Source organism: Anopheles darlingi, chromosome 3 (genome assembly GCF_943734745.1).
Source record: "Anopheles darlingi chromosome 3, idAnoDarlMG_H_01, whole genome shotgun sequence".
NCBI lineage: Eukaryota > Metazoa > Arthropoda > Insecta > Diptera > Culicidae > Anopheles > Anopheles darlingi.
The window spans coordinates 46,494,542-46,507,041 of NC_064875.1; the positions used below are offsets into that span (position 1 = coordinate 46,494,542).

The 12,500-nt window shown below is 47.1% G+C and overlaps 3 protein-coding genes across 4 annotated transcripts in view; all 3 read left to right on the forward strand.

Moving 5' to 3' along the window:
• The first annotated feature begins 288 nt into the window (after nt 1-288).
• On the forward strand, nt 289-2,127 carry LOC125954643 (craniofacial development protein 1). The gene is made up of 3 exons (XM_049685111.1): nt 289-349; nt 685-704; nt 761-2,127. Exon 3 carries the CDS (start codon nt 767-769, stop codon nt 1,646-1,648), a length of 882 nt encoding a protein of 293 aa, XP_049541068.1. The 5' UTR covers nt 289-349; nt 685-704; nt 761-766; the 3' UTR covers nt 1,649-2,127.
• Nucleotides 2,128-5,066: 2,939 nt separating this feature from the next.
• On the forward strand, nt 5,067-8,602 carry LOC125954644 (cysteine dioxygenase type 1). Its single transcript, XM_049685112.1, has 4 exons — nt 5,067-5,370; nt 6,504-6,962; nt 7,660-8,140; nt 8,214-8,602. Exons 2-4 carry the CDS (start codon nt 6,649-6,651, stop codon nt 8,223-8,225), a joined length of 807 nt encoding a protein of 268 aa, XP_049541069.1. The 5' UTR covers nt 5,067-5,370; nt 6,504-6,648; the 3' UTR covers nt 8,226-8,602.
• Nucleotides 8,603-8,960: 358 nt separating this feature from the next.
• Nucleotides 8,961-12,500, forward strand: part of LOC125954585 (uncharacterized) — a 27,219-nt gene continuing 23,679 nt past the window's right edge. For both annotated transcript variants that reach the window (XM_049685015.1, XM_049685016.1), the window contains exon 1: nt 8,961-10,144. The gene's annotated coding sequence lies outside the window, so the exon portion shown is untranslated. The remainder of the gene's footprint in view (nt 10,145-12,500) is intronic.

The following is a 12,500-nucleotide window of genomic DNA, read 5'->3' on the forward strand; positions in this document are numbered from 1 at the left end:
GTATGAAAATGTCGCTTGGTTTGGCCGTCGAACGCTCACACCATTTTGCTGATTGCTGATCGGGTCTGCAAAAAAATCTCATTTAATTCTGGAAATTCCAAAATAGCCGATGAATTGTGCTTTAGATTCAATAAATATCTTAAAACAATGGTATTTTTACAAAATAATGTTTTGTAGTCGTTAAATGTATGTATAATATCTTGAGAAACTAAATAATAACCGACATCTTTACACCACAATTCAAATATTACGCCATAAGTTCTTTTGACAATTACTCCTCATGCCTTTCGGCTGCGGCTTGCGGCACTTTTGTGGTTTTGTACTTCGTAATTATTTCACTACTTTGCCTGTAACCGACTCTCTACACGGGAGCGCAAGTCGCGAGAGATCTATCATTTAATTGTCAATTCTATCATTTAACTGTCAAATCCATACAAATTGGAGGCGAGAGATCTCTCGCTCGTGTAGAGGGTGAAAACTTTGAAAGAATTGAGCAACCAGCGCAAGAAAATAACTGCTCATAAAAAAAATCAAGCATGCTGTTGTTTCAAGTGAGCGCGGTAGCTAGGTCACCAAGACGATGACGTTTGGTTGAGAGTTTTGAAAGTTTTGAAAGGATAGCTCAGTTTGAGCAAATCTCTCAAAACTTTCGCGAAAGAATCTGCGCTCCCGTCTAGAGAGGCGGTAATTATTGTGTCTGAAAAGTAAGTGGCCACCGGGTGTTTCCTACGGCAGATTCTACAGCCCTTTTGTCTTGCAGCTTGCAATGAACCAAGAAGAATATCCCAGCGACAGCGATGCCAGTGACGAGGATTTCCGGCCCGATAAAGAAGACGCCGATTCCGGTAGCGACCCGGAATCGGAGGACGAGGAACCACTAGAGAACGAGCAGCAGGAAACGGACAATAACGGAGGCTCGAAGCGTAAACGGAAAGCGGATAAATCGGCCTCTAGTGTTGGGAAAACCTCCAAGGCTTCGAAAACGACGCTCGATCAACATGAAGCACGAAAAGCGAAGAAGGACGAGGACGAGGAAAGTGACTCGAAGGAGGATAAAGAGCTGGACGAGGAGGAGGAAAAACGCCGGACCGATGCACTGTGGGCGGATTTTCTAGGTGGTAGCAGCAACAGCAGCACGAATGAGACAAAATCCACCACAAACACTACGAGCAGGGCTGCCGAAGTGAAGAAAACAGCGTCCGTGCCGAGGAAACCCGCCGTACCGGAACCCGTCTCGAGAAAACCGGCTGAAAATGAGAAGAAGCTGACGGTCGAAAAGATTTTCGAATTTGCCGGAGAACGGGTGGTGGTTACAGAAGAAGAGAGAGGCACCCAGAGCCAGGCTTCGACGGCATCCTCTCCAGCATCGTCAACCGCATCCAAAGCAGCAAAAGCTCCTCCCGCGCGTGGTGGTGGTCTCGGGTCAGTATTAAATCAAATAGGCAAGAAAAATCAACTCAGCACGCTAGAGAAAACCAAACTCGACTGGAACCGGTTCAAGCGACAGGAAGGAATTGAAGAGGAGCTGCAAACGCACAACAAGGGCAAGGATGGCTTCCTCGAGCGACGCGATTTTCTCGAGCGAACGGATGTGCGGCAGTTTGAGATTGAAAAATCATTCCGACAGTCCAAACGGAGCAACCGATAGGCTCGATCAAGTTCCTGATTACCGCTACCCGGGAAACACCTTTCGTCCCATCTCAGTTCCATAGACACAAAGGTATTTTAATATTCATACAGCATTAATTATGACGTGAATATGTGTATTGCATAGCGTAAAAATTGTAAAGGATTTGCCGATTATTCCAAGATCCCATGTACCATGGTCAGGTACGATTTACTCACTTATGACCCGAAACATGCGTGCAGTAGAGGAATTCGATAAAGAAACAATAAAGTGTCAGCAAATAATCAATTGTAAAAAAGTAAACCTGCTTGAAGCAAATGATTCGAAACATGAAATGGTATTACTTTTACAAAATCAAATCAACATTATATCAGCAGCGATACAACGATGACAAGTTATGAAGGAACACTGTTTTATGCTATTGCAAGACAAGGTTCCATTACAGTAATGTGGAGTTTCAACCCTCTTTCCAATGCCTTTTTGCCTCCTTTAGTAGTACCTTGCGGTGTCCTTGAAAGGATATGCTAGATTTTAAACGATTCCATTGTAATATAATCTTTGGCCATGTGCCAGTTCCGTTATGAAGGAAATTTATGTTGTTTTGTTATTCAAACAATTTGAATATTGCATTAGTTTTCGCTATTCGAAAGGAAAGCGCATTTTCTGGAGGTATGGGGTATTATATTATTATAACGTTCCAGTTCCTTGAAGAAGTATCAACATTACCGAAAAGATTGTATTAAGGATACTTATGGTTATAAAAAAAATTCATAATAAAAGGCTTTCATAGAAATCCATAATATAACAAGATATATCCACATATTGTATTTTATATCGAAAAAGTAGTTTTCTGACAACTTCCATCATTTTAAAACTTCTTACGACGGTTCCGGATACAATTTGGTTCAATTCCTCTAACCACATCGGCAGCTTAACAAACGTCGATAAAGCAAGTCAGTTTAATAGGCAGTAGACAACGAACCCTCGCAAGAGTAACCCAAATGAAAATCTATCCTTACGACAGCCAGATAAGAGCAATGATTGCTAACGTGTCCTCTCACGCGCTCTAAGTAGGAACCATTCCCCACAAGAATGCCTCCTGCTGTGACGCGTTTTATGAAGTTCCATCGTCCATTTATCTGAAGAGGGTAAACGTGAAGGAATGCATTGAAATCCCCGCTTGTCCTTAATCCGTGCTTGACGTCTACGGAAGGGAAAATCTCGATGCATCTGTTGCAGTTCAATCTACGAGCATGTGCTACTCATCCCATGTTAAAAGAATTGTAATAATTTTTTCATCGATTGTTCTTCGTTTGTGAAATAGTATTGCATTTCGGAGTAATGGAGCACATTTTATATTCAAGCAAGGATGCCCTTTTGAAGGTATGTGCTAATACTTTCCGTACCAGTTTAGGCTACAGCAAAAGTTACAGTTGATTAAGTAAAATCTGATGCACTCAATTAACTGTAGCAGACGGAACGCAAACGATCAATAGAGAATCAATTACTTTGATTCATGCAATCAATAAACTTTTTTTTAATGCTAGAAACAATAAGAAAAAAAAACGAAATAGGATGCTGCAACAATCAGATCGAACGAGCATTTTTATAACTTAGTCCTGCCCAACACGTGACGCACAGCGATTAGTGAGCCTTCAAATACCGGTTTATACCCCTTCCGCCCAGAGTCTATAATCGACAGTGGACTGAACAAACAACAGAAGCGCGACCCTTGTTTACGTGAGGTGTATGACGATTTGGCAATGCCGTTCGTCAACAAAACTGCCGATACTGCCCTGTAATTGAATCTATATCGTTCCATTTTTGGCGGTTGGTCGATGAGTTTTCGTTCCGTCCACTGATTGGCGTCTTGTGGTGTCGGTGTCTTGATAACGGTCACCGCACGATGGATTTCAATCAACGACGATGGTAAACAACAAGTGCGCAATGCCGTTGGACCGAGAGATGGTGGGCAGCCCCTGGTGATTGTTTTCGCAGGTATGTTCTTTGCCTGCCACCGGCCCGATATCTGGCTAAGTTACGTGGTCCACACACACAATTTTGGGCGCACAAATTGGGTCACCTAAACCGATACCAAAATCGCATTCTATAGCTCACACATCGTTTATTACACGATAAGCGCCTCGAATTAAGATGAACCACAGATAACACCTAGTATGTTACGGCGCATGTACGCCAACAATCTATAAACATTCCTTTTAGTATTTTCATTTACAAGTTACATAACGAACGATTTTTTTTTCAACAAAGGGATTCTATGTCGTCTTTGTGAAGGCACAAAGGAGAGCTTATCTCGACTTCCACAGAAAAAGATCCGATGCTGATCGTTTTTTCTCGACGCTTCGAAGCCGGTGCAGTCTACTAAAGGACAATGAATTGGGCGATAAGTAACGGTGCATCCCAAAAACCCGCAAATGGAGAGGGAGGGAGGGAATGAGAAAGACAGGTAGTCAGATTGAAGTTGATTGACGGTAAAGATGAGACCACCATGACGGGTCACGTGTGCAGCCAAAGTAGACCTTACAATACCCCATCGTCCGATCGGCTGATCTACATCAGCACCAGGACATTCGCACGTCACAGAAAGAGCAGAAGAAGAAAATCATGAAGTTGTTTGCCCGATGCTGTGGAATTTCCATTCCTCTCCATCACTGGAACCGGTTTTCCCCTGCACCATCAACCGGGGCTGCTCAAGAGTAAAACAAACCCAGCATTGTTTGGATGCTCCTGTCCAATGGGCAAACGTTTGGGTCCAAGCAGACACGAAACACAGACACCGAGAATGCAGCCGCCAAGAAGACCGGAAGAACCTAGCAAGCGTGTGCGAAGTTGGGATTCCTGCTGAATGATTGTCTTATCACCAGTCTGGGACCATCTGAACGCCGTGGGTTGGGACGCGGGCGATCCCAAGGGCGAACGGGCACAATTGGCGGTAGAAAAGTGACTCACTCCAGCGTCTGCACCGTGTGCCCTGGGACGGTGTGCTGATCCGGCGGAGGGGATGACCGGTCACGTCACCAACTCGCCGGCATTCCAATTTGTGACGTCGGCATCGACGGCAGCGGGTGGTGGGCCGTCTGCGCACACGAACACAGCGGCGTGTGCAACGGACGCGATTGGACGCAAGCTTTGGGGGTGCGTCCGCCGATCGTGTGCGTACGAGGCATGTGCTGATGTGTCCGTGTGCCCGGTCTCGGGGCTCGCAAGGTGGTCAATCCACCAACATCCCTACCTTCCCCACCTTCGTCACGACCATAAGTCTCCGTTAAGCCCAGGAGGAGCGGTCGCACTGCATCTCAAAGGAGAAGGCTCACTGATAAGAGCGTACGAGAGGGAGATAGCGAACGTCGGCGCCGCTCGGCCAGCAGCTCGGCTTTCTGTTTTTGTGCAAAAAAGTTAAATTAACCTGCCCTAGTGCCATGTGGCTTCACTCATCATCGAGCAAGTGTCGTGAAGAGACCGCCCGCGTGAGCTTAAGCCGCCGCTCGATCTTAAGACGTTTGTGCGACAGTTTGTCAATACCCAGTTGCTTCTTTTGCTCTATTGTTTGTCTACTCTCCATTGTCTACACATTGATTAATAAGCCCGCAAGAGCAATTCGCTACAAGGGTTGCAATCTGAAGTGTCCCTGAACAGAAGTGTCCAACCGCCAACCGCCAACCGCCAAGTCAACCGAGGTATTCCGGGACGAATTTCCAGCATACTCTCGAGACGTATTTGAGGTAAGCTTTTATGTGCAAACACACTTGACTTGCGCACAAGTGCCGTATTTTCATTGACAACCACCATCAAGAGGGCGGACTCCAGAGGGCTCGACAATCGACCTGTGAAAACGAGATCCCCATGATCGTGGGTTATCCCCCCACACCTTCGCGCGGAATGCCGGGAATGAGAAAGTTCACGGAAACGCAGGGTTGCGGTACCATGCTGTGGTTGTATGTGCAGCATAGGGCGAGGCGCAGCATCACATCGCGACGTCGACGATGGACAATTTCAAGCGCTGTGATCGTGTGTGATCAGGTGCAATAGTAGATGATCAGTAAAGGTGGGGGTTCGGAGTACAATAAGAGGTGGTTAGTGGAGGATCACGGCTGTCAGCAACACGCTGGTTGTGAGTGGTTTTTCAATCAAGCGGAGGTGATGCAGATCAGAGACAGCCGCAAAGCTTATCGCGTATTATATTGGCAGCATCAACAAAATAACAAACCACTGGAACTGGAAGCCTGTAATATTGACCTTGTTACAAATTGTTATTACTGTATTGGCTGATAGCAGCGAATGGCCAACACGGGCTGATACTTCCTTTTTCCCCCTTTGGGCCATTCGGTGGCTTGAAACGTGCTCCACCACTAATGGATCACATCAGATCGTAACGAAGGCATCCTATCCTAGTCTGCAGGTGCCTGCAGTGTCTCGCGCTCGGCAGTTACCGAGTACGAAAGCATCGTTAAGAGCCTAACGATCTTTGCAGCTGCAGCAATCAATGCATCTGTTGGTGCTGCTACTGCTGCATCTTGCCCATTCGCCATGTGACTCGTGGTAGTACGGACTGCGGCTATTCAACCTGCCCAACATGGCAACATGGTGTGAATGGCGGAGAAGCTCGTGCTCTTGTGTGTTGGTGCAAATGATAGTTCCACAGTGCTGACATAGTTGGACCCTGCCCTGCCTGCCGTAACGTTAATCGCATTTATACGCGATCCGAACAAACGACAACGGCTTGTTCTCCTAAGACTTGGCGGTCTCTCGGAGCACATTTACGACGCTGGCATCTTGGTCCGGCGTAGTCGATCGATAAGAACGCACAATTAAACAACGACTTAATAGCTGTATTTTGCTACTACCCCTTCCCTAGAATACACGCCACCGGTTCAGCATCGCCAACCACCGGACCGGAGTTGCCCAACCATCGATCATCTCGAACATCAGGTACGTCGAGAGATCACTGGCACGAGAGGAGCTGCATTATCAGGCCGAGTGTTTACATAAAAGTAAACATCATGACGTCTCTAGTAGTGTTGGAAAACAACAACAACAACAACCATCATTACCAGTTCGATGGCGACAAAGATTCCTCGACAACGAGCGATCGCGAGAGCGAAAAGTATCTGCGCGAGCTGACGAAAACCTTCACCGGGATCGACAAACCGCTCAAGAACGCGCGCAAATGCGAGACGCTGAACGATTTGATGCGCGAGCTGCGGCAAACCTTCGACTCGGACCATGTTAACATTGAGTACGTTAATCATCTGATGCTGAGCTACGAGTCCAACCCGGCCGAGTGGCGCAAGTTTGCCAAGTTTGACCGTTTCCGGTAAGTAGTTGGCATGTTTCCGACTCTGCTTTTTGGCTCATAGAGAAAGAGATGGGATGCATACACACAATGTGCAAAATGAAATCGGGTTGATTATCCAGACAGCGGGACACAGGTCGGTTAAGATAAGAAGACGGCGGTTGGCACGGTTTCATGGAGCCGCTAGCAACAACAGCCAGGTGTTGATTAGATTTACCATAATTTATTGTAGCCACGGCCAGGTAGGCCATGTTGTTCTGGCTAGTTCTGTGGGACTGGTCCTTAGCGACCGTGCCCTAATCTTTAAGCGGCTGCTTGGCTGCTAGGCTTCGTCCGTTTATCTCACCGATTGTGGTGCAGAATTCAGTTTGAATCGGTTCCCAGCCCTCAGTTCGTGGGGGGTTTCCATATCTTAGGAAACACGATATCACCCCCTCGTGTACCCGCGCCATGTTAAATAACATTGACAACGGTGTGTGATGCGTGAATGTTAAGCAGTACGTCGCTCGGCACTTATCGCGGCAACGTTCCATCTTCTCATCAGTTGATAGTGTTGATTGTGCTGTCTGGCAATATTGACGAGTGATTTGTGCCGCTCAGCTTCTTGATGAGTTTGCAATTTGTCTGCATCACAATCGGAGCGGCATATTGGCGTATCGTTTTTATTTATTTCTGCTAGATAGCTATTTATAATTTTCCCATCGTTTCGCTTCAACAGCTACACAAGGAACCTCGTCGATGCTGGCAATGGTAAATACAATCTCATGATACTGTGCTGGAACGAGGGGCACGCGTCGGCCATCCACGATCATGCCGATTCGCACTGTTTCATGAAGATGCTGAAGGGACAGCTGATGGAGACGCGCTATGCCTGGCCAAAGGATGCGTCCGTCAATGACGACTGTAAGGCGGACATCGGCAATGGAAATGGGGCGGGCGGACACCACGAGGAGCAGGAGTACAATGGTGACGAGCTGGAGGAGCTCTCACGTAGTACTCTCGAAACGAACGGAGTGTGCTACATCAACGATACTTTGGGGCTGCATCGGGTCGAGAATCCGAGCCACACGGATGTAGCCGTTTCGCTGCACCTTTACTGTCCCCCGTTCGATGTGTGCTCCATCTTCAACAAGCAAACCGGAAAGCGCACCAAGTGTAACGTTACATTCTGGAGCAAGTTTGGCAAGCGAGATCCTGCCGTAAGTACCAAGAGATGCTCTTTGTCCGCTGGTTGGGGTCTAAACTGTGTACTGATGAACCATTTCCTTGCAGAACGCCAACTGATCGGGATCATCGCAAAGGTGCAAGGTATTGGAAATCGCATTTGTCGACTGAAAGCGCGGGAGTGACTAGTGACGAGTAATAAAGTAGTTGCGTTTTGAATAGCATTAATCATGTTGAGTGTAGTGCAGGACTGTTTGTCTGGCGTTTTAGAATTTATGCGTTTGTGCTAAGGTAATGTGCTTGATAAGGTTTAAGGTAGTAGGAAGGGACAGGATCATGATCTTCCGAATTGTGAACAGCACGAATAGCTTGTGAGCGAATGATAATTTTGCATCTCATTGCTACTTAAAGAAGTTGTGATAAATAAAGAAATTGTAAGTACTCAATTTTCTTTTCTTTCTCTGGTGGGCTATGGTTGTTGCAAAAATCCAAACTAAACCTTTTTCTGCAAACTACTCCGATGTTGGACTGCGTAATAACCGTAAGATTGTTTTGAGAAAGAAATGTATTAATCATTGACTGTTATCGCACAGTTTTCCTTTTGCTAACATTAAAAAATCAGTTCAGTTTCGATAATTTCCGCTTGGTTGGTCCCGGTTTTGGGGGGCCGGTGATTTTACGAAAATGGAAGTGCGGGTTCCCCGTGCACGAGCGAATCGGTTATGGCCTGGTTGAAATTCGAAATACGCCACAACCGATTCATGGGGCGCTTCAGATTGAACTCGTCTTCAACGTGACCCGCGTAAACGTAAAATTGCCCAGGTAGCAAATAGTCACAGTGATGGTCGAGAATGTAGCAACAAACAGACGGTCCTCACAGCCAGATTCCGCTCGGTCAGGAAAATGGTAGAGTGATGAAGGATTTTATTCCGTTCAAACCTCGGATTAACTCGGAGTAGAGGTAAATCGTTCGTCTCGCAGTGGCGGTGGCGTTGGTGGTGAAGATCGAACTCTCATCAAGCGAGATGCAAGGTGTTGCGGGGGGTCGTCGTGCCTAGGTGGAAAGGTCGTGAATGGTGGAGGTGTAACGGGGGGGCAGATCAGATCGCGTTGGTCAGTGTGGAATTCCGTATTCTGAGTTTCCGTCGGAATATTTCTGCCGAAACCGTGCCTGCCACGTAGGAGGCCCGCGTGAAACGTCGTGAAACGTACCGCTGGTCCGTGAGCTGCTGCAGCATCCGCTGGCGTGTGATATTCCCCCGTCAAATCTCTGCAGCCTCTTTTCGTCGATCATCATCGTTGCGCATCATCGGTCAACGAAGAAGCAGAAGAAGCAAAAGTTTTTGCGAGGATCATCGACGTGTGCTGCAACACCTGCTACCGTGATAAAATACTCCGCTTCTGCTGCAACGAGGCAGGTGATCCAGTCCAAATCCGGTCGAGATAATTTTCACACCGACGGCGGGCCGCTGCAGTTGTTCGGAAAAAAGACGAAACGTTTCGCGATCGCGGCCAAATATTCCTGTATTACGTATGTTCCGTGCGACCACCACATTACGTCAATTACGTACCGCGGACAGTAGGAACCCGTCCGTGTGTCCACCGCGTGTGTGTGTGTGATGTGTCCTCCGGACTGCGCTGGTGCGTACCTTGAGGAACAGGTTTTGGCCTGAGAGCGCGTCGCGGTCGTGGTCGCGCTTTGTCAAACAGCTGGTGGTCGGGGGGATTGGCTACCCTCCCAATCAGTGACATTATTATCGCGCCAACACATACGCGCACATTTGTCCGCTCGCTTATCTTCGCCCCGCCGGATTGGGCCCGAGGAACGGCCAACGTGCCACATTATTTGGCCAACATTGCCGCGGACGCCACGGGGACGACGCTGTTGCTTTAAGAATTTGCCATAACATCACCATTTTCGACGTGGTCACCACCGACGGGCATCATTCCGTGTACCACGTGTCCCGCATTGTAAGTGGATCCTGTGTGGTGCTGCCACTGACCACACGGAACGAGACACTTCACCGTGGCCACCACAGGTAAGAGAGAGAGAGAGAGAGAGAGCGAGAAGGAGGAACGAAAGTCCGCGGGAGAAAGAGCTGGGCGCGTGGTTCGATGGCGTGGCCAAACTTTCCCTCTTGCCACGCCACGCTCACTGCGGAATAGGTGCAGCAGCACCAGCAGTAGCAGCATGCAAGGTGCAGCAAGGTGTAGGGCAAGGCGCTAGGCAAAAGCTATCCGAGCTATTAGTAGCAGCAAAACTGCAATCAACGGGCACAAATCGTGACTGCAGGGAGTAGCGGGGCCGGAGGCCTAGGTCGTTTACTGGTGCCCGGTGGCGCACGCGAAGATCAACGCCAATTGAGCTGCACCGCACTGGGGTTCTGGGGCGAGAAATGCATCCACCGCACATTCCTCTAGCCGTTCGCAATCGTTTAGAGTTTGTACCGGTCCTCTCCGACGGGACTAGGCCAATGTTCGGGTGGTGCATTAAAGTTGCTGATAAGTAATTAGCAGCCGCAGTACCACCACCACCACAAGCACCAGCAGTATACCCTCCATTCCCAGGCAAGTTTGTCACTGCCGTAGCGGTAGTTTATAGGTAGCACGATGTGTGTTGCTATCTCGCCGATGACCAGTCACTCGAATCCGTTTCCTACATTCACCAGTGCTGATAACACGATTTGATTCTCATGCAGCGGTGCATGTGCTGTGCTGTATGCAGCTGGCAGCGAGTAGCTTCTCCTCTTTCCCGCCTAGTATCAGACAGTACCATAATTGCATCGAGGTTTTATGATTCAAATTTGCTAAACTATTGTCAGAATCAATTTTTTATAGTGTTTCTGTTGCAATCACTATGACTGGGCTCTGGTTGTTATGCTTCGTAACTATGATACATGCTCCTAGCAGTATCGTAGTAGCATTGGTGTAAGTTTGCAGAAGTTGCTTTTTTGAGGCATATAATTTTCAGTAACTTTTTGATGTAGAAATAAAGTTTTAAATCTCTCCTTCCTGCGATTTATTTACCAGTTATACCAGGAATAGAGAAGTAGAAAGATAGCAAGCAGTGTTGTTGTTGTAAATTGTGGAACAAAAAAAGTTTTGAAACAAAATGGTATTTAAAAAAATCAAAATAATTAAAATGACGCTTCCCGCAAATTGAGTTCGCTTCACTTTTACGCTTAGGAAGCCATTTTGAGAAGACACTCAAACAAAAAGCTCTTTGATTTCCTTTGAAATGAGTTTTATTGGGTTGCTTGTGTTGAACGAGGCCGAGCGACAGAGAAGCTTGCCAACTGACCGGCCATTGCATTCGAGACGAGTTGACGAGCGCGATCTAGGTGACAAAAGGGCCGAACAAAAGTGGAAATACCTCGCAAACAGTACCCTGCATCGAGCTGGTGTGCATTGGAAAGGATAACCAGAGGGAGCTGTTTAGATCCAGCGGCCAGCGGCAAGTGACGCTAGTTGGTGGCATACCATTACGGGAGGCTTCCAAGCTTGCCAAGCTGACGTTGCTGCTGGTGCAGCATGAAAACGCGTGACCGGACGGATGCTGTCGATCACGCAGCAGGTGCACGATGTACGAGCACCCAAAAATCGATCATCAATTTGGAAACGTTAATGTCAGGCACCATCAGCACAAAGAGTGGAAGACCCGTAACGCGGGGTTGCACTCGACGTCGGGTCAATTCGAAGCTCCCGCGTAGCTGCTGGACAAGTACAGCCGGCGGGGGAGTTATGTTCTTGGCGATGTTTTTCGCTGGCGTAGCGTATGTTTGTGTAGCTGGACCAATGAACGAGTGGACCGAATTCTTTCTCGCAAAAGGCCATTTGTTGGTGTGGAAATGATGTATTATTTAGTTGCTCTTATTTAGTTGTAGGAAAGCAAACAACTGTGCCATTCTTTGCACAACTTTTGAGCAGTTAGTATCTAAACCTTACGATTGAAAAAAAGTTAATTTAATAATTAAGTCTCGAATAGCTCTTAATTATTTAAATAAGTAGAATGTTTTAAATAGATTTATAATCTGCTAAGTCAATATTTAACCTTTGTTTGCATGAAATTTGCAATGAATTGTTATGAAGAAAAATGAACCCATAGAAATGTTAAAATATGATTACAGTAAAAAAATAAATAAATTAACACAGCTTCTGGCATTCATGGCCTCAAAATGTCCCATGTACATGTACTTGTCGCAGCGCAAACATTTCACATACTTCTTCTTTTTTCCGACACCGCCGAATGGATTGAGGAAGCACAACTTGTTAGTGACCGCATCCGCAATGATCCGTTGGCCATGTTTGGCTGTGGGCGAACTCAAGCTACTTTATTTTATTTGTCCACATGTTTTAGGCCATAACCGCGTCCCGGTGGGGGTCGATTTCGCTTTC

Excerpts from the sequence above, each read along its gene's own strand:
- LOC125954644 (XM_049685112.1), top strand. The coding sequence starts at position 6,649 with ATGACGTCTCTAGTAGTGTTGGAAAACAACAACAACAACAACCATCAT. Across the intron at positions 6,963-7,659 it reads GCCAAGTTTGACCGTTTCCG|CTACACAAGGAACCTCGTCG; the intron begins GTAAGTAGTTGG and ends TCGCTTCAACAG.
- LOC125954643 (XM_049685111.1), top strand. The coding sequence starts at position 767 with ATGAACCAAGAAGAATATCCCAGCGACAGCGATGCCAGTGACGAGGAT.